At 38.7% G+C, this 25,597-nt stretch overlaps 1 protein-coding gene across 4 annotated transcripts in view; it reads left to right on the top strand.

Moving 5' to 3' along the window:
* ATM (Serine/Threonine-kinase ATM-like protein) overlaps window positions 1–25,597 on the top strand; it is a 177,266-nt gene that overhangs the window by 31,069 nt on the left and 120,600 nt on the right. For all 4 annotated transcript variants that reach the window (XR_016112830.1, XM_088984113.1, XM_088984112.1 and 1 more), the window contains 8 exons: window positions 10–81; window positions 234–398; window positions 4,175–4,300; window positions 8,913–9,040; window positions 14,132–14,288; window positions 15,027–15,073; window positions 15,148–15,211; window positions 15,420–15,494. Coding sequence is in view for 3 of the 4 variants with exons in the window: in XM_088984113.1 (XP_088840239.1) it covers window positions 10–81; window positions 234–398; window positions 4,175–4,300; window positions 8,913–9,040; window positions 14,132–14,288; window positions 15,027–15,073; window positions 15,148–15,211; window positions 15,420–15,494 (834 nt within the window). In the remaining variant the exon portion in view is untranslated. The remainder of the gene's footprint in view (window positions 1–9; window positions 82–233; window positions 399–4,174; window positions 4,301–8,912; window positions 9,041–14,131; window positions 14,289–15,026; window positions 15,074–15,147; window positions 15,212–15,419; window positions 15,495–25,597) is intronic.

Consider the following 25,597-nt stretch of genomic DNA (forward strand, 5'->3'; position numbering starts at 1 on the left):
TTTGATCAGATCTGTGAAATTATTCTTCTGAGTCTCTGTGAACATTTTTCGTCATCCTCTTTTGCATATCTGTCAGACTTGGTAATTCGATCTTCTGGACATTGGTTTTATGGAATTTCTGTTTATATTTGTGATCTGAATTTTGATTAGATAGAAATTAGAGGTTTCTATTTGATCAGAGTGGGGTCTCCATGGAGAATTCAATTTTATTTACTATGTTTCTTTTCTTGTAGGTTGCTTCAATGAATAATATGATTGAGATGAGAGTGGCACTTAAACCCAGTTGTTTTAACATTTTATCTGCTGCTCAATGTTTGCTGGGAAGGTTAGTTTCTTTGGGCTCTGGTGGAGAGGATAAACGTGTCTATCAATCTGTTCCAGGAAAGGCATCTGAACAGGTACAGTCTTGAAAAAGAAACTGGTACCATGTGTTTCTGTCTGTCAGGTTTAGGACTTCAGTGTGGAGTAAAAAAGTAGTGTCATTACCTTGTTGGAACTTGTGATCATTTGATTCTTTTTAAACTTTTGATTTTGGTTAAACTTATGGATCTGTTTTCCATGAGCGCTTTTGTTTTGGTATTTATTCATTGGGGTTGAGTTTGGTTCTGATAGATTAAGGTAAATAAGAATAGAAGAAGGGTAATGAAGATCTGATGAAGAAGTGAGTAAAGGAAGAATACGAGTGAAAAGTTGTTCATTGAATTTGGACCAACTGTGCAATTTACAATTACAATACACTATAGTGCCCTTGGTAAAGTTTGCATGCCAAATGCAACAAAAATGTTGGGATATTCATATTGTAATTGTTGTGTATTCCTTTGTTTATTGGAATTATAAAATATTTGATTCATGCCAACTTTAATCCCATGAACTTATGATAACAAAGTAGATGACGTGGATGGGGAATTACATACTTGACTATCAACTTTCATTTTGTGCTATTGGGTAGTCACCTATATCCACCTATCATCACTAGCATCTACCTTGCTGACCTTTTCACCATCTCTCATTGTGGTCTTTTTTTTTTTTATATATATTAAGCAAAAAATTTCAGTAAAAGAAAAAGAAAGTACAAGAGACTCCCATTGGTCTTTCCAGCATGGTCTTCTATGTATCCTATGATGATACCTACTTGAGATTAAGATTGTTGAATGAGGTTCCAGAAATTCTAATTTCATTAAAAGAAAATGGGAATACAAGAGACTCCCATTGGCCTTCTCAGCGTGGTCTTCTATGGTATCATATGATGTTACCTACTTGAAATTAAGATTGTTGAACAAAATTCCAGAAATACTCCTGTAATCATCACTTGTTTGGTTCTTTATTTGCTCATGCCACCATCCACTCTGTTCTGTTCATCTGATCACTGGTACATGTGTCACCAAACTCATATTGAATATTTCTCCTCACACAACATAACCACATAATGAATCTTGGTTATTTGGAGTTGGAAGTAGTTTCTGCTTTAAACCTTGTGAATAGCACTTTGGGTTTATCCATTCCTAATCCTCAGGAGTTCTGCTGGGAGACATCTCTTGGCATTCCAGTCAAATATCCACAGGCTAGATATTTGAGTATGGAGATTAAATGTGCATTATGGTCTGCTGGAGTGAGAAGAATGTCAATATTGAACTAGCATTACTAAGTAAAAATTAGCTTCACTTTTGGGTAGCACTGGTCATCATTACCAAGTGTTTGTAATGATGCTTATTTGATCAATTGTAGTTGGAGCTTTCACATTGCTGTTTGATGATGATTCTATATTTCCTGAAATTTCCTTTTATTTTATTTAGTTTCTGATTTTTTTGTTATTTTCTTTTTCTAGATTAGTAATTTGGAGATCTTTTCTCGGTATTTATGATCTCTTGGTGAACCCATTCAACCTGGATGGTTGAACTTCTAAACATTAATTGGAACACAAAGCGATTTGACCTTCGGGTTGGCTTTAAAAGATTTAATGTGTAGAAAATTTGCATGTTGTACAAAAGAAAGATCAAGAACTGTACCTAGAAGGGGAATGAAGAGGAGGAAGAGGGATTCTGCGATGGGTTTCAGGAGAGCAGTGTTCATGAGAGGGAGGCAAAGAGTCAGTTGAAGGAGAAGACGAGAGTGAGGTGGATGTTGGGAAGGGCAATTCTGGAATTTCAGAGAAAAAGTTAGGATCTGATTGTTTCAGCAAGGGACACATGGCGAGGTAGGAGGGTAAAAGAAAGGAGGAGCTTGAGTCACATGTGGAAGTAGGGACAGATGGAGGGAGGATTTAATTTTGATTTTCAGCAGGTGGGGCCTATAGGATGAGGGGCAGTGGAAGGAGTGTTGAGCTGGCAAAGTTTGGGGTGAAGAAAGGAAGGGGTGTTATTGGTAAAAGGCAATTTGGGAGGGGTCTTTCGAAAAAACTCTCAAGAAGTAGGGATCAAAGAGAAGAATGTGTATGGGTGATTTCTAAATATGCAAAAGGCAAATGGACTTTGGAGTTTCAGTGAAGAAGAGGTAGCAGGGACGTTGTAAGAACCTCAAGGAGCTTTGTTGCCCAAAAAGGAGGGAGATCGGCCAGAGTCTACTGTGCAAATGTTGAAGGTTGGGGAGAAAGAGAGGCTAGGGGTGGAAAATTGATCAGCCAGAGTCTACTGATATCCTGTTCCTTTGCTGCAGATATTTTGGATTTGGGAATGGTTCCTTTTCTTTGTTTGGGTGCAAGTGGATTCTATCAATGGAAGTCAACATGCTTTTTGATCCTTCTACTTTTACTTGGCTTGAAAATATGGGAAGAATAATGTGGAGATGTGTGAGAGAAGCCATGGCTTGGACTATATGGGAAGAAAGGAATGCAAGAATCTTCTTAGTGAAGGAGAGGAGTAAAGAAGACGTGAGGGGTAGTGTGATGGCCATGGTGATTCATTGGCTCAAGACTCTGGATTTGTTCTCTTGGTTTTCCTTTATGATGTATGGGGAAATTGGAACTGCATGCTGTTCTACAAGTTGTACAGATTGCTAAAGAATTGAATATAGTAAGTGTGGTGATTGAAGGGGATTCAAAATTGGTGGTGCGGTGGCTTAATGTTCCAAAGTCCATAATTTGGTGTAATAGGAGTAGGATGAAAATTTTTAAATGGCTAACTAGAAATATGAATATATGGATACAATGGGTGAGGAGATCAGCAAATAGGATGGCGGATACATTAGTCATGCAAGGGGTGAATAGAAATCAATTGTTTTGGGCTCAAGTGTAATTTGTTTCTCTTTTCTTGCGGAGAGGTAGCATCTTGTGCCTCTCAAAGGGGTGCTTGTAATGATTGTAATATTTTAAGTTATTATCTAATAAAACTTGAAGTTACTTATCAAAAAGAAAAAAACCTTCATATGACCTGTATCTTTATACTGACCAAGGAGCAAAGTCGAGTCCAGAATGATAGGTGGAATATGTCTACATATTTGTTGGAAGTGACTTTCTTTTTTTGAAAAATTATTCTATTCTCTCCTTCCAAACCTCTAAAAATACAGTGAAAGGTGTAATGTTCTGGGGAATTGCACCCTTTGAACCTCTTAACCTCTTTTTGTAATCTCTGTTTTTCTTTGTATAATACTTTCATTATTATTAACAACAAAAAAAAAAAAAACAAATAATGCATCTAGTAACATTTTATATATCACCAAGTTGATGTGTTTTGGTGGTTGATGTGTAGTATTTCAGATTTTATTCAGGAGTATGTTCTGTGGATGAGGGTTGTAGTAAGTTATATTAAACATATTACAGTCTGAACCTCGTTTGAGAATTATTGCTGTGCTGCTTGGGAGTTTGTTTTGTACCTTGTCTTTTGAGTTTGTTTTCCTTTGCCAATTTAAATGATCAATATTTTCCTTTGGTTATGCTGTGCACTTTTACATTTATATTAGATTAAATAAGTTAATTCTAATGGTCACAAGGAGAAAAACTGATTTGGGTGCTTGTTGGATTATTATATATGAACCACTGTTGACGTTCTTCTACTGATCATTTGTTAGTAAGATTATGAAGTACAGGGGTAGGGAATATAAATGTTAGAATAGTGATAATTCAGACATTACTGAATGCTCCTACATAACTTATTATGGTTTAGGTCATATTTCTATATGCAGAAGCTTCAGCTTATACATTTTATTTCTTGATGGCTTTCTGCCTGTTGTTACTTTTCAGAGCTTGATATTTCTCGGCGATTTGGTAGAAAAAGTTGCTAACTTTGATCATCTTGATTGGTTTGGACGTGTTAAGTTGATAGACTGCATATGCAATTTTATCATACTTCATCCTGATGCTGGCCAGGTGATTTTCTACAGTGACTGATCAAAATTTCCCTCTTCTTTCCCTGTGCTGCTCATGTAGGCCATCTATACTTAAGAAAATAGTTGGTGGTTCTTTATCAGTTCTTCAGTTCTTGGTTTATTTTTCTGTGAGAATTTACTCTCTGAATCATATTCTTGCATTGCATGACCATGATTTGGGAATTAGGGGCTGCTTGAAGATGTGATTCAGACCAATAAAAAATAGTAAAAATATTTCAGATTATAGCAGAAGAGGAAGAAAAGAACTGAAGAAGACAACAAGAAGAAGGAAGAATGGAGAAAGAAGAAGGAGTTCGATAATCTCCTCTTCCGCCACTCTAATCTTTTATTAATCTTACTAAGATTACATAAATTACAAGTCTGCCCTTAAGTGGGTGTCCACCTCATCAGCATAGTTAGAAAACATAAAAAGAATTAAAGGCCTCTAAAGAAAAGGTCCATTGAGAACAAGTAACAAGAAAAAACTAATCAATAAGATAAATGGGCTAGGGCCCATTCGACCCAGCCTCTGGACACTCCCCCTCAACCTGAGCATAGATATCAATCATGCCCAACTTGCTTATATAGTGAACCACCTTTTGTCAAAACAATAACCAACTGTTCTTCAGAAGCAATAAATGGTAGACAGACTTCTCTTGAAGCAACTCTCTCTCGTATAAAGTGCCTGTCAACTTCTATGTGCTTAGTTCTATCATGCTGAACAGGGTTATGTGCAATGTTGATAGCGGCCTGGTTGTCACAATATAACATCATTGGCTTCTTACAGTTTATACCCAATTCTTCTAAAAGTGATATCAACCATAAAAGTTAAAAAACTCCATCTGCCATTGCCCTGTACTTTGCATCAGCCGAGGATCTAGCCACTACAAACTACTTCTTACTCTTCCATGATACAGAATGTTCCCTGCCACCATAGCATAGTAACTTGAAGTGGACCTTCTATCATCAATACATCTAGCCCAGTCAGCATCAGTGTATGCTTCTAGCTTCATGTGCCCATGCTTAGCAAACAAGATACCTTTCCCTAGAGTCTCTTTTAGATAGCATATAACCCTCTTAGCAGCTGCTAAATGTGTATCTTTGGGAGAACACACGAACTAACTAATTACACTAACTGCATAGGAAATATCTGGTTGAGTCATGCAAATATATAATAACTTCCCAACCAGTCTTTGGAATACTTCCCTATCAGTCAACAATTCACCATTAGTAGCTGACAATTTATGATTTAGGTCTATAGAGTGAAAGCTGGTCAAGCACCCAGTTTGCCAGTCTCTGCAAGAAGATCAAGAACATATTTACGTTGAGAAATGAAGATACCATCCTTAGACCTGGCAACTTTAATTCCCAAGAAATATCTGAGTCCACCCAAGTCTTTAATCTCAAACTTGGTGTAAAAAAATCTTTTGAGATGAGTAACTTCCTGAGTATCATTACCAGTAACCACAATATCATCAACATAGACAATCAGAAGGGTCACTAAGGAATTTCCTCTCTTAACAAATAGGGTATGATTTGATTGAGTCTGTGTGTACCCAAAAGCAACAAGGGCAGCCTAAAATCTGTCAAACCAGGCTCTATGAGATTGCTTAAGGCTATAAAGGGACTTCTTTAGTTTACAAACCTTCCTTTGCATCTCCTTCCCATACACCCCTGGAGGTAAAGACGTATAAAACTCGAACTGAAGTCATTTTGGCCACTAAGGCAAAAGTCTCCAGGTAATCAATACCATACATCTGAGTGTATCATTTAGCAACTAAATGGGCCTTAAATCTTTCAATAGTACCATCTGAATGATACTTGTGAATACCCTCTTAAAGCCAACTGGTTCCTTTCTCTCAAGCAAATCCACAATTTCCCAAGTATTGTTCTTATGCAAAGCATCTAATTCAGTTATCATAGCATCCCTCTCTTCTGGTTTGGATAAGGCTTCTGGAACAGACCTGGGAGTCACATGTGTGGAAATAGAGGCAAGAAAGGAATAGTAGGAAGGGGAAAGAAGGCTGTAGGACAGGTGTTTGAAATGCAATGAACTCTACATTTCCATTTGCCTTTGCGAAGATCAATAAGGTGATCAAGGTCAGGGAAGGTATCAGAAGTGGTAGAAGAGGGCTGACCTGCTACCTCAGTAGTGATGGGAGGTGCAGGAGGCTCATCTAAAGGTGTGGAAACAACTTGTACATCCCCGAGTCTTTGTCTTTGGTACCAGCTTTGGACAATAGGATGGGTAGAAAATGTGGGAGGATGAGCAGGAGGAGGGGGAGCAGGAACATGAGAAGAAGACCCAATAGAAGGCTCGACGAGAGGGGACTCAATAGAAGACTCAATGGGGATTAGAAGAGGGACAAATGTTGACATTGGAAACAACTCTTCTGAATGCTCCTCCTTAGGAGAAGTACCAAAGAAAGGAACAGACTCGACAAATGTGACATCTTCGGAAACAAAGCGAATGCTACAAACTGGATCAAAACAACAATGCCCCTTTTGTGTGGAGGCATATCCCAAGACGACACACTTATGTGCTTTAGGCTCAAACTTATGTCTCTGATGACTATGAACATGAATATAATAGGTGCACCCAAACACTCAGAGAGGAAGAGCGAAGAGATCTTCATTTGGAAATAAGAGGCTAAAGGGGGTTTTAAAACCTAGAACTCAGGAAGGCATCCGGTTTATCAAGTATGTAGCTGTAAGGACAACATCCCCCCAAAACTTAACAGGAACACAAGAAGCAAAAAGGAGGATCCTAGCAACCTCAACCACATGTCAGTTTTTCCTTTCCACCACACCATTTTGTTGTGGAGTGTAGAAACTAGAACTTTGATGAATATCTCCAAAGGTATCAAAGTAGGAGGGAAGGTTCTTAAAATATTCCTTTGCATTATCAGATTAGAATATTTTGATTCGAGTATCAAACTAGGTAAGAATAAGTTCATGAAATTTTTGTACAATATTTGACACTTCATCTCGGGATCTTATAAGGTAAATCCAAGTGTAACGAGAGAAATCATCAATGAAAAGGATGGAATACTTGTAATGAGAGAAATCATCAGATAAATGATATGGCCCCCACACATCAGAGTGCACAATATGGAAAGGAGAAACTGATCTTTTATTAAGTCTTGTAAGAAACTCAATTACCTTGTTTCTTCCCACAAATTTCCTAAATCTTTCTACATCCTTGGTGCTTTCCCATACAACTGCTTCCATAACATCAATCTCTTTCTGTAGTGGCTTCAACATTAAGTAGTAGACAACTACACTCCTCTCCCCCTATTTTAGATTTTCACATCATTCTTTAGTTTGTAGGCCTTTGCAACATTCAATTTCTGAGAATATGTTTTTTAAACACTATCCCATATCTCCTTGGCTGAAGTCATCCAAAGATAATGTTGACTTATGTGGGGCTGTATAGACTTTACCAACCATCCAATAACTGTGTAGTTATCCTACATCCATTTCTCATATGTAGGATTTGTCTCTTCTGGTTTCTCCTTACTGCCCATGAGAAACCCTAGTTTACCTCTATTATAGACATGAATCTTTATAGATCGTGCCCAAGCTAAATAATTTGTTCTATCAAGTTTGATTGTAGTCACTCCTATCAAAATGGAATCTATGGGACCAACCCCCGACTTCAGGATCTGCTTCATCTCACTTCCATATTACTCCATTGATCAAACAAAAATAAATAAACAAGGTTTTCAAGATTTATAGACCTAATTGAGGTTAGTCCAATACTTAAAAATCCCAAAACTAGGGTTTCACTGTACCCGACTTTCAGGGAGAAGGAGAGAAGAAGTAGCTGCTCCAACCAGAGCTTCCCAAACCTCTTCCAATTGCAACCACCCACTTTTGGAGATCAAAAGGAACCCTCCAAGCCTTGAGCGCCACACCCAAATAGTCTCTTTAACTTGTAACTGGAAACTCTCTAGTCGATTAGGGTTTTGGGCAAAAAATCAGCAGCCCCGCTTTCTTGGCAATCTACAACCAGATTCTGACTCTCCAAACTCTCTACCAACTAGGCATACAAGTTGCCTATATAATCATCAAATTATCTCTCCATACACCTTTTGATTAGAAGAGTGTATAGGAAAAAAAAAGAAAGATAAAAGAGAAGGAAGACCTACTTTGGTACCAAGATGTGATTCGGACCAATAAAAAATAGTAAAAATATTTCAGATTATTGCAGAAGGGGAAGAGAAGAAGAAAAAGACAGCAAGAAGAAGAAGGAAGAATGGAGAAAGAAGGAGTTCGATAATCTTCTCTTTCTCCACTCTAATCTTTTATTAATTTTACTAAGATTACGTAAATTACAAGTCTACCCTTAAGTGGGCATCCACCTCATCAGCATAATTAGAAAACATAAAAGAATTAAAGGCCCATAAAGAAAAAGCCCATTAAAAACAAATAACAAGAAAGAACTAATCAATAAGATAGTAATGGGCTAGGGCCCATTCGGTCCAGTCTCTCTACACTTGATACATATACCTTTTTTATGCCTTAATTGAATATATTTTTAATTTTCTTCTTTGATCTTTTTTGTTCCTTGTTCTATGTGTTATTTGGTAACTTGGGCTACTTGTAAACAGGCAATGATTGAGAGGCTTCTTACAATGCTTCAAGATAATGATTATCGAGTTAGGATTTTCTTAGCTAGACAGATTTATGTTCTTTTCCAGATGTGGGATGGCCATGATGAGCTCTTCCATGATATTTGGTGAGAATCAAATATTCTTGCTTCATAATACACAATGCACTTTAATATTACATGGGTGTTTGATTTCATGTGACGGTTTAGCTTTAGGTCTTATTAATTTTAAATTGTATTGATTCCTAAAAATAATTTCTTTTGTGTTTAATTTCTTCTAGTACCTCTGAAGATATTCATTCCACTTTATCTTCCTGTAATTGGATCCAATATGTCAGTTTTGATGGTGACATTCCACTATTTTTCTATGGGGGATAATAAATTTGTCAAAATGACCATTTCCATTATCTTGATTCTTTGGTTCCTTTAGAAGGATGGAGTGATTGAACATGCTGCCCATAGAATTAGTGTTTGGTTGTGGATCTGTAAGAGCTAATTTGCTCAGAAGGTTGGAGTAGTTTCCATAAGAGTTAGCTTCAAAGCATCAGCTGTCATAGATCTGATTAAACTTAACTTTTTTCCATTATCCTTTGAATGTTGAAGTGTTGGAAGGAAGATCTCATCTCCCAGGATTAATTGCACAAAATGACACTCATTTTTTCTTATTTTCTCTTGGTCGTAAGATCAACGTTTATTCATTAGGGTGATCTGATCCTCTTGATGGTGGTGCCATGGTACAAGTGCTTTCACCATGCCGTTTCATATTGGTCCTCTTAGATTATGATTATGAGTTTTGCAGTTGAGAGTCAGTACTACAACCCATGTAAGAAACATAGTTGTCAAGGCAATGCCTAAGCAATAAGGCGTGCTTGGAGGGTCACCTTGCTTTATCACAAAGATGTTTTTTTTACAAGGCGCTCTTGAATACTTTTATATTCTTCACTTTTTGAGATTCTAATAATAAAATAGGCATTTTTTGACTAAATTATTCAGATTAAGTTAAAATTACTAGTTTTTTTTATTATTTTTCTCATTTGTTTGGGTTCAATCATGTATACTGCATGGAAGAGGTCAAAATTTTATCCAATCAATACATATTGGTTATTTTCATCATCATTGTTGTTGCTGTTCTTCTTCCTTCACCCTTTTTTTCCTTTTCTTCTTTTCCTAAGACAAAAATAGAGGCTCAGCCCCTCTTTTTTTTTAAATTTCTTTTCTTCCATTTTTTTCATGAATATGTTGATTTTCTATGTTTCAAATCAAACTTATACATTTTTATGAAGATTATAGACTTTTTTTTTTTATCAGCAAGAAAAATTATTAATGAATTAAAACGTGAAAACAAAATTACAGTAGAGTGGCTGTCCAGTCACCCAAAGATATTGATGGCAAAAATACAATGCCCAGTATCAAAAGAGTTATAGTAATGCCCAAAACAGCTGCTGCCTATAGGCTCCCTGCTTTGCTAATGTGTCATGAGCCAAGCCATTTGCAATCGTTACCCAAGCAAATTTAGTGTTCAGGTCCTTTGTCAGGCTTTCTATTTTCCTAAAAGCATGCCTATAAATCTAAGGCACATTGAGCCTAGTAGTGGTCCAAGATGGAACCAGTTTTGAGTGCCCTTCAACTTCCAAGTTTTTGAAGTTAGATTACTTGGCAAATTTTAGGCCTTGCAATAAAGCCGTAGGTCCTGGATTCATAGCCATCACCTTGCCTGAAGAGTCTCTAAACACTCCTCCAATACCTTCCATTCCTGGGTTTCCCATGGAGCTCCCATCAAGATTCAGTTTTATTTTATTACTTGCTAGGGGCTTCCATTCCCTTACCATCCTTTCCTTTTTTTGAGGACTGTGCCACTTCATTCATGCCCTGAAAAGCTTTGGGAAAGATCAAGTATTTATCAAGTGTGCAACTTTTTCTGAATATTCTTTGACCTGTATTTCTCAACAATTTCCTCCTTTGACCTGTATTTCTCATTGAATATTCTTCCATTCCTTTCCTCCCAAATAGTCTACACCACTGGTGCCTTGGTTGTTTTCTACATAATTCTCTCTCTCTGTCTTCATTGGCTGCCTTAAGGAAATTTACATTGAAAAGGCTCACTGTATCCTGAAAAGGATTCCACTTGCAACCAAAGGGAGAACAAAAGTACTCCCAAACACAAAGCACAAAAAGGACAAGAGATTAGTAAAATGGGGTAAGATTTCTCCACTTGCAAAGCAAAGGAAGCCCCCATGAATAAGGGCCTCATACTCAATATCCCTCAATCCCCTTCTAAGGCCAAAATCACAATTTAACTTGGAAGTAGAAAAGGTAACAAATCTTAAAATAGGTTATTACTTATATCTTGTCACTAAGTAAAGGTTAGGGACAAGAGGACTTAAAAAGAGTTTCAGCTAACCATAGATCTTCCCAAAACAAAACTCTAGTCCCACATCCCACATTAAATTTGGTGTAGTTGATAAAAGTTGTGTAGACCTCTTGAATTGTTTTCCAAGGAGAAATTGAAGTTGAAAAATGGGCTACCTTTGCGTCCCAGCCATTGTTCATCATCCCATGTATGCTTTTATTAATCTTATGCTATAGCCTGTTACTTTCCAAAGGAAACCTCCAAATCCATTTTCCTAACAAAGATGTATTCCTTTGAGTTAGGTTCCCTATTCCAAACCCTTCCTGCTCTTTTGTTTTATTAACCTGTTCTCACTTCAGTAAATGGTCCCTTTTCTCATCCCTAGGCTCGGAAAGGAAGTCCCTCATAAGCTTCTCTCACTGTCTTGCTATTCTAGTTGGGAATCCTAATGGTGGAAAGGAAGTAGTTAGGTAAGTTCGCCAGAGTTGCCATAATAAATTTATTCTCCCACCAATTGAAATGTAGTTCCTCTTCCAAAGAGCCGGTCTTCTAGTGAATCTCTCTACCACCAGTTTCCGAAAACCTTTTGTTCTGTGTTCCTGCCCAAAGGGTTCTCTAGGTATTCCAATGGCCACGTCTTATCTCACACCCTAGAATCCTTCCCAAAACATTCAGTTCTTCCTCTTCCACATTAATCCCTGTATGATTATTGCTTGCTATGGAACCTAAGGAAATTCCTCAGGATTCATGGTTTTTATTCAAAAGAACCCGTCACCTAGGCAACAATTGATAGTGAAATATGGATTCCATTAAAAAAACACATCACCTAGCCTTGCCTTGACACCTTGAAAACTATGCCTTTAGTGTCCACGTCCTTGCTTTGACAGTCAAGAAATACAAAGATAGCTTAAAATGTGGTGCAATGAGTTCACATGGCCACAACACTTTCTTTTGACCCGTAATAAAACATGACATGCTATCAACCAAATGAAAAACCAAATAACCTAGTAAGTACTAGGTGATTTGGTTTTAGTACGTGACTTTGTTTTGATATGTTCACTTGGTCACAACAGTTGTGATCCTCTGGTAAAACATGGGCATGCTATTAATCAAACAAAAAACTAAATTATCCAGTGAGTCCATCCTACTGTTGCTACCCTAAATGACACACTAACAACCCCCTAATATATGAAAAAATAGAGATTGCCTCTAGGGTGTACTACCTTACTATGACAACTTAGAAATATCAAGGTAGACTAACATGTTGAGTGATTAGTTCAAATGACCACAACACTTTCATGCATGTCTTGTGATTTGGTTTTCGTGAGTTTTCATGGTTACAACACTTTCTTGCAACTCTACAATAAAACACAAAAATGCTAACAATCAAATGAAAAATCAAATCACTTGGCAAGTGTATGCCTTTTTCCTTCCCTAAATGATACAAAAACAACTTGCTTATGATATGAAAAAACAGAGGCTACCTCTAAGGTCCAATACCTTACTATGAGAATCAAGAATGTCCAAGGTAGCCTAGTATGTGTTGTGATGTGCTCACATGGTAACAATACTTTCTCGTAACTCTCCAATAAAACACCAACTTGCTACCAATCAAAAGAAAAACCATATAATCTAGTGAATGCATGTTTGGGTGATTTGATTTTGATGAGCTCACATGTAGGGGTGGATTCAAGTCGAGCCGAATACTACTAGGCTTGATCTTGGTTCGAGACTGTTCTACAAGGCTCGAGCTTGAGAGCTCACATGTAGGGGTGGATTCAAGCCGAGCCGAATACTACTAGGCTTGATCTTGGTTCGAGACTGTTCTACAAGGCTCGAGCTTGAGCTTGAGCTCGGTTCGAGCCAGAGCTTTGAGCTTGAGTGAAAAATTCGTAAGCTCGAGCTCGATTTTGAAAAAAAATAAAAAATTATATATAAAAATATTTTTTATTTGATATTTAAAAAATTAAGAATTATAATAATAAATAATTTAATATTTTTATTATATGTATTATTATATATATTAAATATATATATATTCGAGTTGGCTCACGAGCCTCATGAGCCGAGCTCTAGTAGGCTCAAGCTCGGCTTGTTTAATAATCGAGCCAATGAATTGGGCTCGAGCTCGAGCTCAAGCTCGGTTGAAACCGAGCTTTTCACGAGTTGAGCTCGAGCAGATCATGAAAAGCTCAGCTCGTTGCCACCCCTACTCACATGGACACAACACTTTCTTGTGACCCTTCAATAAATTGTGGACATGCTAATAATCAAATTTAAAACAAAATCACCTTGTGAGTGCATGGCTGGGTAATTTGGTTTCATTTAGTTCACATGATTACAAAACTTTCTTGTGACCTTCAAGTAAAACACAAACATTCTATCAATCAAATGAAATACCAAATCCACCAAATGAGTGCTTGCCTGCTTTTGCTACCCCAAGTGATACATGAATTGACCACTATCATATGAAAAGAAGACTATTTCTTGGGTTCACTACCTTACTAGGAACATCATGAAATATGAAGGTAACCTTATATGCAGAGCAATGTGTTTAAATAATCATAATACTTTCTTATGGCCTCCAAAAAAACGTGGATATTGTATAGATCAAAGGATAAACTAAATCACCTAATGAATGCGTGCCTGGGGTGAGGTGTGCAAATAGTGATTTCATGGTAAAAGAATACACAGAATCCTTGCTCTGAAAACTTCTCTACACAATGCATTTTTCTTGTAATTCCCCCCCCCCCCCCCACACACCGTGCAATCCATTTTCCCTTTTTCCTTCCGTTTTGGCTGTTCCATTCTTTCTGTTTTTGGAAATTTTTTTCTGTATGAGTCTAACTCCCCCCCTCCCATTCTTCCAGTTCAAATTTTGGTGTGAGGTTGGTATTGTTCTCAAAAGAAAAACTTGTCACAGCTCAAGAAGTCTTAGCTGCTGGTGCACAGCCTCCTTTAAGAGTGGAAACTGTTATCATTACTTTAGCGCATCTTGCATTTTACAGTGAGAAGATAGAGTTGGAGGTATTGAACTTACTATCTATTGATTCTTTGATTTCAATTCCTAATCATTCTGTAACTTTTGGGTCTGTAATGGGTATTTATGTATTTCATGATATACAAAATAAATATCTAAGTTGCTACTGGGATAAGATTTTGTATGGCATTAATGAAATCTATTATTTAATAAATGTCTTTAAGACTATATTGTGCATATTAACTAGATCTTTTCATGAAAAGCTCACTTGTGCAAACTTTTTATTGCTTTGGACCCAGGCTAGCACTCAATAATAACACCTTGCCTCTTCTGAAGAGAGGCACCATAGACATAGATGCATGTGTATTGTGAATGCTCTGCAAATGCACTCAAGGCCCTGTTATTTTGTTTGATCAAGGCTTAACTATAGCCAAACTGATGATCTGGCATCATATAGTAGTAGAAAAGAAGTGCAAGCATGTTTACTTGTTTGATGTGTGTTGAATCATGTTTAATTTTTAACAATCATGAATTGATGGCTCACATGTGATGTTTGGGAAGCCATCCAATTTGACAATTACTCAGCTGTCTTTTGTTTCTCGAATTTTGGTGGTACCATGGGGAGTATGAGTCCTGTTCAACCTGGTCCAACTGTCTCCCTCCCATCTGATTTAATGATTTTATCAGAATTTTATTCTTTTCCAATGTTTTTCATTTCTTTGTTGCTGACTGATGAAGAAACTGTTTGATTGTGTTTTCCTGGTGATTTCCTATTGTGAACACAGGCTGTTTTCATGATGTGTGTAATTGCTGCCATGGATCCTTGTCAGAGGTAGTCTTTTTCCGTCTTCTGCTTCTATCTTTCTTACTCTTTGCGTGTTTATCTAAGTAATAAATTTTCTTCAGGGAATTGGTTTATACAGTTCTTGATAATCTGTCTAGAAAGCTGCATTACACAGCTAGATCAAAGGTGATGAACACAATTTGCTCTCTATTATTAAATTGTTTTCTACTTCATGATAAATAGATTGGTTACATCACTTTGGTTGATGGTTCAACTTAAACTTATTTTTGTTGATTTGTGACTGAAAATGGTATAAATATGGTGTGATATCATATTGTTCAGAGTGTTTGATTTCTCACTGTATTTAGCATGAGATTTTCTGAAATTTGTGCAGTACCTGGAGGAAATTATGGGATCGATTCTTTTTTATTGGGTTGCTTGCAACGTTAGTTTAATTGGACTGGTTGAGGTAAGGGGTCATTCTCACCTAGTCAGAATAATTCGTCTGACATTCTGACTTGAATGATTTGATTATTTAATGATAAGTTGAATGGTGTGAACACAACTTGACAATATAAGATGCTTTTCATCCTAGTAAGAATAATTCTAGTCTGACATTTGGACTTGAATGATTTGAATATTTTATGATAAGTTGAATGATGTGAATATGACTTGACAATGTAAGAAACTTTTCTTCTTGAAGCCTGTTTTTGATGAGAAATTTATTATATTGGAGGGTGAAGTTTTGCTTTTCTATTTTGGTTATTAACTAGTTTAATTAGTAGAACCCGAAAAAAGATATAAGAAAGAAAGTGAGTGTTCTTCTGTTTCCTCCTTTACATGAGCTCTTTACATGACCATGTGAAAACTTAGTAGGAATAAACAAAACTAATGACAAATTCAATTAGTGCCTTACTTTCTCTTTCCACTTGGTTTCAAAATCTGTCCTGCTGATGTTCTTGCAGTCTTTATGAGTTTAAACTGGGTCCATATTCAAGTAATTGATGTCCTAACTTATACAGCAATCTTGATTGACTCTGGAAGACTCATATTCCTTTTCTTCCATATATCTACTGGTAGAAGGGTTTGTTCTCCATAAGATGGTGCTTTGTGCTTCAAACATGGTACAAGCCATGACCATTGGACTTGAGCAACTGTAGCAGGTATTCTCTAATCTACTTAGAAGATAAACCAGAAGAAACTCCACATGCATGAAAGTAAATGTGATATAAGACTTGCAGTAGCTACCGTAGAGGCAAGCTCTTAAATTTGATGCAAACATGGAAGGAAAGAAACCATGTGGTTTTTTCTCAGTTTTGAAGGGAGTTGGGAATGCATATAGCGCATTTGCTAAGGGAGTGAGGTTCAAGATTGGGGATGGGGTGCATGTGAATTGGAAGGATGTTTAGTGCAGTGAAAGGCCTCTTTTCGAAACTTTCTCAATTCTATTTGAGTTGGCCATTGATAAAGAAGTTAGAGTAGTGGATTGTATGCATGTGCATGATGGTAACGAGGTGTGGTGCCCTCAGTACTGAAGAAATTTGAATGGCTGAGAGGTGGTTGATATGGTGGAAATATTACATATGCTGTAAAGCACTCAAGTGGGGATTAGGAGATCTGATAGGACTTGGTGGTGGGGAAGTATGAAAGGTCGCGGTGAAATCATTTTATAATGCCATGGTTAGATAGGAGGAGCAGTCTGTCCCTGTTAATATCTTTGGTGTAAGAATATTCCTATGGAAGTAGCATTTTTTGTTTGGATTGCTTACTTGAATAGAGTTTGTACATGGAACAATTTTTTGCGGAACAATCTTTTGCTGGATTCAGTCGGTTTTTTCCTTTGTGAAGGGCACTTGAATCAGTGAACCGTACTTAAGATTTTCCTATGAAGTTTGGTCTCAAATATGGAACCTGTTTGAAGTGAAAAGCTGCTGCCCAGGATCAGCGGTGGAGTTAATGGAGGGTAGGAGGTTTGAGTGGAAAAAGGAAAACTGGCCTGGGATATAGTCCCTGCTGCTGTGGTGTTTTGTTTTATATGACAGGAGAGAACTGCAAGAACCTTTAAGAACAGGAACAGCTCTATTGATTCTGTTTTTCAGATGATTTTGGAAGAAAATGTTTTCTTCGTTAGCTAATACAAGCTGTTTAAAAGTATACGCTGTTATTCCTTTTTGTACATGATAAGCTTTTTGTAAATAAGTGTTTAGGGGTGTAGTAGTGAAGGGGAAACTTTTTGTATAGCCCCTGTTGCCCTGTATACAGCATCTTGTTGTACATGATTCTTCTTTTCTTATAATTTCAATATTGTGCCTTCTCTCTAAAAAGGATGATATTTTTTGTAATTTTTGGGTAATTTGGATTTAAACAATTTTGATTTTTTTTCAAATTAGTTTTCTAGTTTTTTGCTTTCTTATGAATAGTGTTATGTTTCAATTTTCTGGAAGTATTCCATTCTTCGTATAATGAAAATACGATTTATAGTATCTTTTGGACATAATATTTATAATATTTCCCATAATTACTATTTATAGTAAAACTTTGATTTACCTTTTTTAATAGTTTGTGCTCTACTGCCTCTTTACATTAAGTTAGTTTTAGTGAAATTAGTAGAGTCATTGTAAAGGGAGATCTAAGCCTCTTGTGTAATCTATAAGTAGAGTCATTGTAATTGTAACTCGAAAGTTCTCTTACTGAAGACGGGCTGCTGCTGAGAGTTCTAGACTTGCCCTTTCACTTGCGGAAGCAGAATGTTGCTGCATCTATCGTGCAGTTATGTGGTGGTATTCTTGTTGGAGTCTTCTGGGGACCTGTGCTCAACAACTCTTCTTTTAAATAGAGTGAAACCGGAAGATATACTTGGGAAGGTGGAGAGGAAGGCTGCTTCTACTTGGTGTGGCTAGCCACCTCCATAGAAGCGACACTGTGGAAGGTGGCTCGCAAGGAAGGGGACGAGAAGGTAGAAGAAGAAGCCCTACGTGGACCAAGGAGATTGAACTCAAAGATTGACATGACTTTCACTGATTTGGGTAAGCAAAAACTGGAGATTAGAAAAGAGCTGGAGCAGTTGGGTGGTCACTTATGTGGAAAGCAATTTATCAGAAGGGATGACAACATATCTTATGCTCAGGTGGTGAAAGACGGCAAGAATCATGATTTAAAATCAAGTGAAGAAGGGGAGATAAGGGGTTCAAACCAGATCGAAACAAAAAGTGGTGCATCTGAACTGGGAACATTGGGGACTGACCGTGACTTTGTAAAGCATTGTAGAGAAACTGTGTGGGGCCACTCTGTCCGTAGGGTAGAATGTACCTAGTCTATTTGTTATGTTTTTCTGTTATTCTAGTTCTGTTATTCTAGTTGTTATTTACTTTTCAGTTTTCTATTGTTAAGTGTTATGATGTAAACACCAAGGGTAGATGTGTCCTTTCCTGTAACTAGCATAACATATGAATATTAAGTTGAAGTGGCGGCGGCAGAGGAGTCAGAATCTGTCTCTCCTTTCAGCAACTTGTGTTCTCTTGCTTTTCTTCTATTCTCTCATTTTCTCTCATCTTCTCTTCTGTTTTACAAACCTAAAACCTTTTAGGATTCAAGACTGATTACAGTCTTGATCTTCTACATGGTATCAGAGCCTATCTAGGGCTTCTCATGTGTATCTAGTCCAGCCGACCACATGAGAACTAGTTAGGGCTGGAAGTCTTGAAGAAGTTTTTTGGCGGCTGAATCTTGGAGATTACCAGGAGAGGTTCGCAGCAGTTGAAGACTTGCCGCAGCCTGCAGAGAGTTGGTAATCAGGAAGAGGCAGCGAAGGTTAGGGTTCAGGTAACCCTAGAAGACAGAACACCGAAGGCAGGTAATCGGTAAGTAAGTTTGTTTCTTTACTGATTTTTAGAGATTGCAATCAGCCGAGATAGGTTGGACCTATCTAGAAAGAGGGGCCGAACTGTGTTCAAGTTTGCTCTAGGATTTGGCTTGCCGAACTGTGATTAAGTTTGTGTCTAGGGTTTGATTGTTGGGCCGAACCCTACTCTTCAAAGGGGATTAGTTTTTAGGGTTTCACAGTGCCCTACGACAAGTCCCATTGGTGCGGACTGCTTGGAGAGTGCAGCTGAGCACTTTAGTGATTTCAGATCCTCAAACCTACAATTGAAACCCTATTTTTGCTCTCACAGTAGTGGTCCCCACAGTAGTGATTTTAGAGAACAACATCTCAGATTGATAGGCGATTGATTTTAGATTAGTTTTGTGTTGGTATTCCTGATCGGATCAGACCAGTTTCAGATCACGTCGGTTTTGTGTTGGTATTTCTGATCGGATCAGATCAGTTTCAGATCAGATCAGTTTCGGATCAGCTTTCAGACTTACTTCCTTGAATCTGTTTGAAAAGTAAATGTCTTTTCAGATCAGATCAGTTTCGGATCAGCTTTCAGCTTTCAGATCAATTCTTTTCTTGTAATTCATTTACTTTTCTAAGAAAAGATAGGTTGAAGTGATCTTGCGGCAAGCCCTAGTGCTGGACTGAACCTTGTGATCTACCTAGAGCTGTCCTCAGGTCTATTGTTGGCATTGATCAGATTCTAGGGTATCACATTAACCCTACTGCAAGTCTATCTATACGGTACTGATTAGATTATGCAACTGAATTGATCACTTTAAGGACTGATTAAAACCCTAATTCTGCAAAGGCAAATCAGACCTCCTTTTAAGCTGTTTTTTAGAGTTTTTTGGGGTTTTCGAACTCTCTTAAAGGGGTTAGAGCTCTACGGACAGCCACTGTTGTGTTTGTTTGTTGGTTTCATATCAGAGTTATCCCAGTTGTGCACATACACTGTGAATACAAATCAGGCCTATACTGTTTTTGGTTGTGATTGGTAGTCCAAGTGCTGTTTTAAGACTTGACTGAAATGGAGTTTAAAAATCAGGCAAAAGGCAGCTTTGGGAGCATCAGTTATGGTAGTGTTTCTGAGATGGGTTGTCAGCTTGCAACCGTAAATTCAGGTACTCTAGCTTCAGCCTACCATGCCTCAGCTCCAGGTACTACTGAACCTTGTTGGGTAATAGATTCATGAACCGCTCAGTAACTTTCTTCCCTGACCGATGTGTTTTTCAGGACCTGGAGACGAAAAAGGTGATTGGGACTGGCCGTGAGACGACTGGGATCTATCTGCTCGGGGAGAGTTCTCGTCGGGAAGAGTCAGTGGGTAAGAGGTCACTTGTTTCCTAGAGTGTGAGTTCGGTTATGCTTTGGCATAACCGATTGGGTCATTTGTCTTTTCGATCCGTAAAGAGTTTGTTTCCTACTTTGTTTGAGTCTGTTGAGTTGTCCCAGTTGCAATGTGAAAGCTGTGAGTTTGCTAAACATTGTAGAAACTTTTATTCATTGAGTAATAAAAGGAGTAATCGTCCTTTTGATCTCGTGCATACGGATGTTTGGGGGCCATATCACATTCCTTCTGTGGGTGGGTACAAATATTTTTTGTTATTTGTTGATGACCATACCCGGTTTTCTTGGGTTTATCTTATGCATTCACGAGATGAGGTTCCCGCCCTGACCCAAAACTTTCACCAAATGATCCTAACCCAGTTTGATGCCAAGATTAAAGTTCTTAGATCTGATAATGCAAAGGAGTACTTTGCTAAGTCATTGGCATCTTACCTTCTTACTCATGGGGTTATCCATCAGAGCTCTTACCCTCATACACCTCAGGAGAATGGGGTTGCAGAAAGGAAGAATAGGCACATCTTGGAGGTGGCTAGAAGTCTTATGTTTACCTCCAATGTCCCTATTCGCTTCTGGGGTGATGCTATCCTCACGGCAGTATATCTTATTAATCGGATTCCTTCCCGAGTTCTTGATTTGCGATCTCCTTTTTCCCTTCTATACCCACATGAGGAGTTGTTTTCTATTCCCCTTAAGACTTTCGGTTGTACCTGCTTTGTTCAGCTTCTCGGATCCCATACTCCAAGTTTGAACCCAAGGCCTCCAAATGCATTTTCCTTGGTTATGCACGAACTCAAAAGGGGTATTGCTGCTATGATCCTGTCTCAGGGAGGAGGTTCGTCTCCATGGATGTCACTTTCTTTGAGGAGACACCCTATTATCCTCGGGTTTCTCCTCAGGGGGAGAGCAGTGAGAGTAGGGGTTTAGGTCCATGTCTTTAGGGGGAGAGCAGTGAGAGTGGGGTAGTTCCTATACCTATTCCATTGGGTGATGGGAGCTGCAATGGTGAGGGTGGTCAGAGGGATCAGGAGTTGAGGGGGAGCTGCAATGGTGAGGGTGGTCAGAGGGATCAGGAGTTGAGGGTCTATCACAGGCGGTGTAGGCAGGTTGATTTCGATCATCAGCAGTCCAGGCCAGCTCCAATCTCATCTGCGGCTTCAAGTCCAAGCATTACAGTCCTAGGACCCACAGAGACTTATTCTATTGTTGCCATTTCACCTCCTATAGATGACCTTGATCTTCCGATTGCAGTCCGTAAAGGGAAACGACATTGTACCACGTCTACAACCCACTGTATTTCCCATTTTTTATCCTATGAGCGCCTATCACCTACCTACAGGTCCTACCTTAGTTCCATTTCCAATGTCCCTATTCCAAGAACAGTGCAAGAGGCTCTATCAGTCCCGGAGTGGAGAGTTGCAATGCAAGTTGAAATGGATGCCCTGTTGAAAAATAATACCTGGGAGCTAGTTGACTTACCCAAAGGAAAGAAACCAGTTGGATGCTTGAAGACAAATTTATGTTCCAGTGGTTAGTGGGAAAGCTTCTATATCTATGCCTCACTCGGCTAGATATCAGTTATGCTGTTAGTGTTGTCAGTCAGTACATGCATTCTCCTAGAACCACACACCTTCTAGCAGCAGAAAGAATACTAGCATACTTGAAGAGATGCCCGGGTAGAGGTATATTGTTCAAGAACAGTAACCACATGAAGGTGGAGGTCTATACGGATGCCGATTGGGCTGGGAGTTTTGATGACAGACAGTCTACCTCAGGATATTGTGCTCTTGTAGGGGGAAACCTTGTCTCTTGGAGAAGTAAGAAGCAGAGTGTTGTCTCCTGGTTGAGTACTGAAGCAGAATATAGGTCCATGGCCAACGGAGTGGCTGAAATCCTATGGCTAAGATCTCTACTTGAGGAGTTGGGTATTGAGCATGAGAAGCCTCTGATGCTGTATTGTGATAATCAAACAACTATTAATATAGCACATAATCCAGTGCAGCATGACAGAACCAAACACATTGAAGTTGACCGGCATTTTGTACGAGAGAGGTTCTCATCTCAAGAAGTATGCCTCCCTTACATCACTTCCAGTATGCAACTAGCAAATATCCTCACTAAAGCCGTATCAAGAAAGAAGCTAGAAGCGGATCTATCCAAGTTGGGAATGATAAACATTTACTCCCAACTTGAGGGGGAGTGTAGAGAAACTGATGCTGTGGGGCCACTCTGTCCGTAGGGTAGAATGTACCTAGTCTATTTGTTATGTTTTTCTGTTATTCTAGTTCTGTTATTCTAGTTGTTATTTACTTTTTAGTTTTATATTGTTAAGTGTTATGATGTAAACACCGAGGGCAGATGTGTCCTTTCCTGTAACTAGCATAACATATAAATATTAAGTTGAAGTGGCGGTGGCAGAGGAGTCAGAATCTGTCCCTCCTTTCAGCAACTCGTGTTCTCTTGCTTCTCTTCTATTCTCTCATTTTCTCTCATCTTCTCTTCTGTTTTACAAACCTAAAACCTTTTGGGATTCAAGACTGATTACAGTCTTGATCTTCTACAAGCATCATGTGCCGATGCAGGTCAGTTTGAGTGGGCCTCAAAAATTTGCTGGCCCTGTTAAAGAAACAAAGGATGGGCCGTGCGCTCAAGGACCTAAGTCGGCCCAGAATCGTGGCTCCACTAGCCTTACACGTGATTCACTTCACATGATTGAAAGGGGGGTAGCTCCAATAGATTGTAAGAACCATCTATCTACTCTTTCCTTGAGCTCCTCCTCCCAGGTTCGTGTGCAAGACACAGGCTCACCCCCAACTAGCTCCCTGCAATGGATCCCCTTAAGAAATTAAAGATTCTCTCTCTGGGCAGTGAAACCCAGATGCATTAAACGATGAGGCCTTGAGCTTCTTGAAGATGCTGAATGGTCAGGTGAAGAGGGTACTGATGCTGATGACTTGATTGATACAGAGAGTTTGGGAAGTATTGACCTGCATGCAAAAATGGATATGCTACAGGAAGAAAGCTTCAATACAGAGATTCTTTACTTAGAAGGAATCTCTCAAGGGGAAGTTGGGGAGGCGAGGAGGATCGAAATTACGGCTCCGGAAGCTAAGCTTATTACACCCCCTTCCATGAGGGAGCAACTACAATCTCTCAGACCAAAAATGGAGTTAATATAAATGGATAGGACTCTCTGGTGGACTGTGAAGATATGCCAGGAAGGAGGGAACAGGAACAAGCCTCTCCGGTGGTAAGAATAGACAAAGGTGAAACTTTAACCTTAACCATCTCACTTCAAATGCCAACTAGGGGGGAAGGTGTGATACTGCCTATAAGTCCTCAACTGCCGGATTTGATTAGTCCTCATTCAACTACTCCGCCTTCAGGTATGGGTGTTCATTTGGTTTCTGTTACTGATCCATGTGTTCAGCCTATTATAGATACTCTAACATTCCACCTTGAAGGAGCAGAGTTGGTGTCAAAAGGTGGGGTTGAGGGTGCGGGTGGCAATCAGGAGCATAAGAAGAAGGAAGACTCAGTTCCTTATGAGGGCGTGGGGGAGGAGGTGGAGAGAATTTGGAAGCTGATTTGTATAGAATTTGGGGAAATCAGATTGAAGGAAGGTTACTTGGAAGAGAACCCTTAGAAGAAGAAGTGGCCAAGTGAGGAAGGAGAGGGTGATGCAGTGGAAGATGATGAGGGGACAAAAATGGATCCTAAAGCAGGAAGATGTTCTTAGAAGGATGACCTTGGGGTAGGAAAAGAAGTTAGAATATACCATAGAAAATCTGAGGAGAAAAAGGAGAACAAAAAAAAGTAAAGAACGAAGGTGCAAAGGTTAACCTTTGACATTGAGGCTGATCTTGAGTTTAGTGGAAGGGGAGAGAGGAGGAAGCATTCTTGGTGAGGAGCTGGATTTAGGAGAGCTTATATAAAAAATTATCTATGAAAATTATCAGTTGGAAGGTGAGAAGGTTGGGAAGTGCTAGGAAAAGGAGGGTAATGAAGGATTTACTCACTAGAGAGAAGCTTGATATCGCGATGGTGCAAGAGACAAAGCTCTTTGAGTTGGATGGAAGATGGGTGAGTAGTTTTTGGAGGTCTAGGGGTGTTAGTTGGTCCTCGGCCCCATCTTGGGGAGCCTTTGGAGGAATTGTCACTACTTGGAAGAATGAGGTAGTGGAAACGGTGGAGATAGTAGGTAGATACTTTGTCAACATTAAATTCAAGAATGTGGAGGATGGATTTTTTTGGGTGCTTACCAAGGTGTATGGCCCTAATACCTACTGAGAAAGGGATGTGCCCTGGTGCTTGGGAGGGAACTTTAATGTCATAAGATACTCCGAGGAACCTAGCAGCCATGTACAATCAATTACAACAAGTATTAGGAAGTGCAATGTCTTTATAGAAGATTGTGAGCTAAAAGAAATTCCCTTGATGCATGTTAGATTCACTTGGTCTAGCTTCCAAGATAATCCTCTTTGTTCAAAGCTGGACTGGTTTTTATTCAACCTAGAGTGGGAGAACTACTGGGGAAATTTGGATTCTAGAGCTTTGCCTAAGGTCACCTCAGACCACTGCCCCATCATGATTGGTGTGGACTCCCTAATTACCGGATCTAGACCCTTTGGGTTTGAGAATACGTGGTTAACCCATCCGGACTTTGGGAATAGAGTGGAGTGGTGGAACGAGGAGTTAAGGGGAATAAGGTGGAAAAGAATCATATTTCACCAGAAATTGAAGAGAATGAGAATCAGGATAAAGGAGTGGAACAAAGATCATTTTGGTAGGATAGAGGAACAAAAGTTGAATCTATTCACACAAATTGAGAAGCTGGATGAGAAGGAAGCCCAAGCATAGTTGTCAAGGCAATGCCTGCCTAGGCGACAAGGAGCCCTTGGAGGCTCGCCTCGTCCAGTCGCCTAGCAGTTTTGTGCACTGGGCTATAAATCACTTTTAGATTTTTTATTTTTTGACATTATAATTATAAAATAGACATTATTAAACTGGAATATTCATTTTATGTGTTTATATACTAATTTCTTTTTATTATTTTCTTATTTTGTTAGGGTTTAATCAATGCAAACATTGCTAACTGTTGTATTGAACCCATGGTTCACAGTATCGATACACCTCTATGTATTGGCAGAGGTGTATCGGTACTTATTACGATACTCCCCTATGGTTTTCAATTTCATTTTTAAAAATATTTTATTTTAAAAAATGGGCCCCCGAAAACACCTGTAAATAGGTATCGGGACCCCAAAGATACAATATAATACACCCGATACGAGGCGTATCATATCAAAATTTTGATCCTTGATTGAACCCTCAAAAATTTCAAAACTTGA

Source organism: Nelumbo lutea, chromosome 4 (genome assembly GCF_056320005.1).
Source record: "Nelumbo lutea isolate HS-2025 chromosome 4, American lotus-T2T, whole genome shotgun sequence".
In the NCBI taxonomy this organism is placed as follows: Eukaryota; Viridiplantae; Streptophyta; class Magnoliopsida; order Proteales; family Nelumbonaceae; genus Nelumbo; species Nelumbo lutea.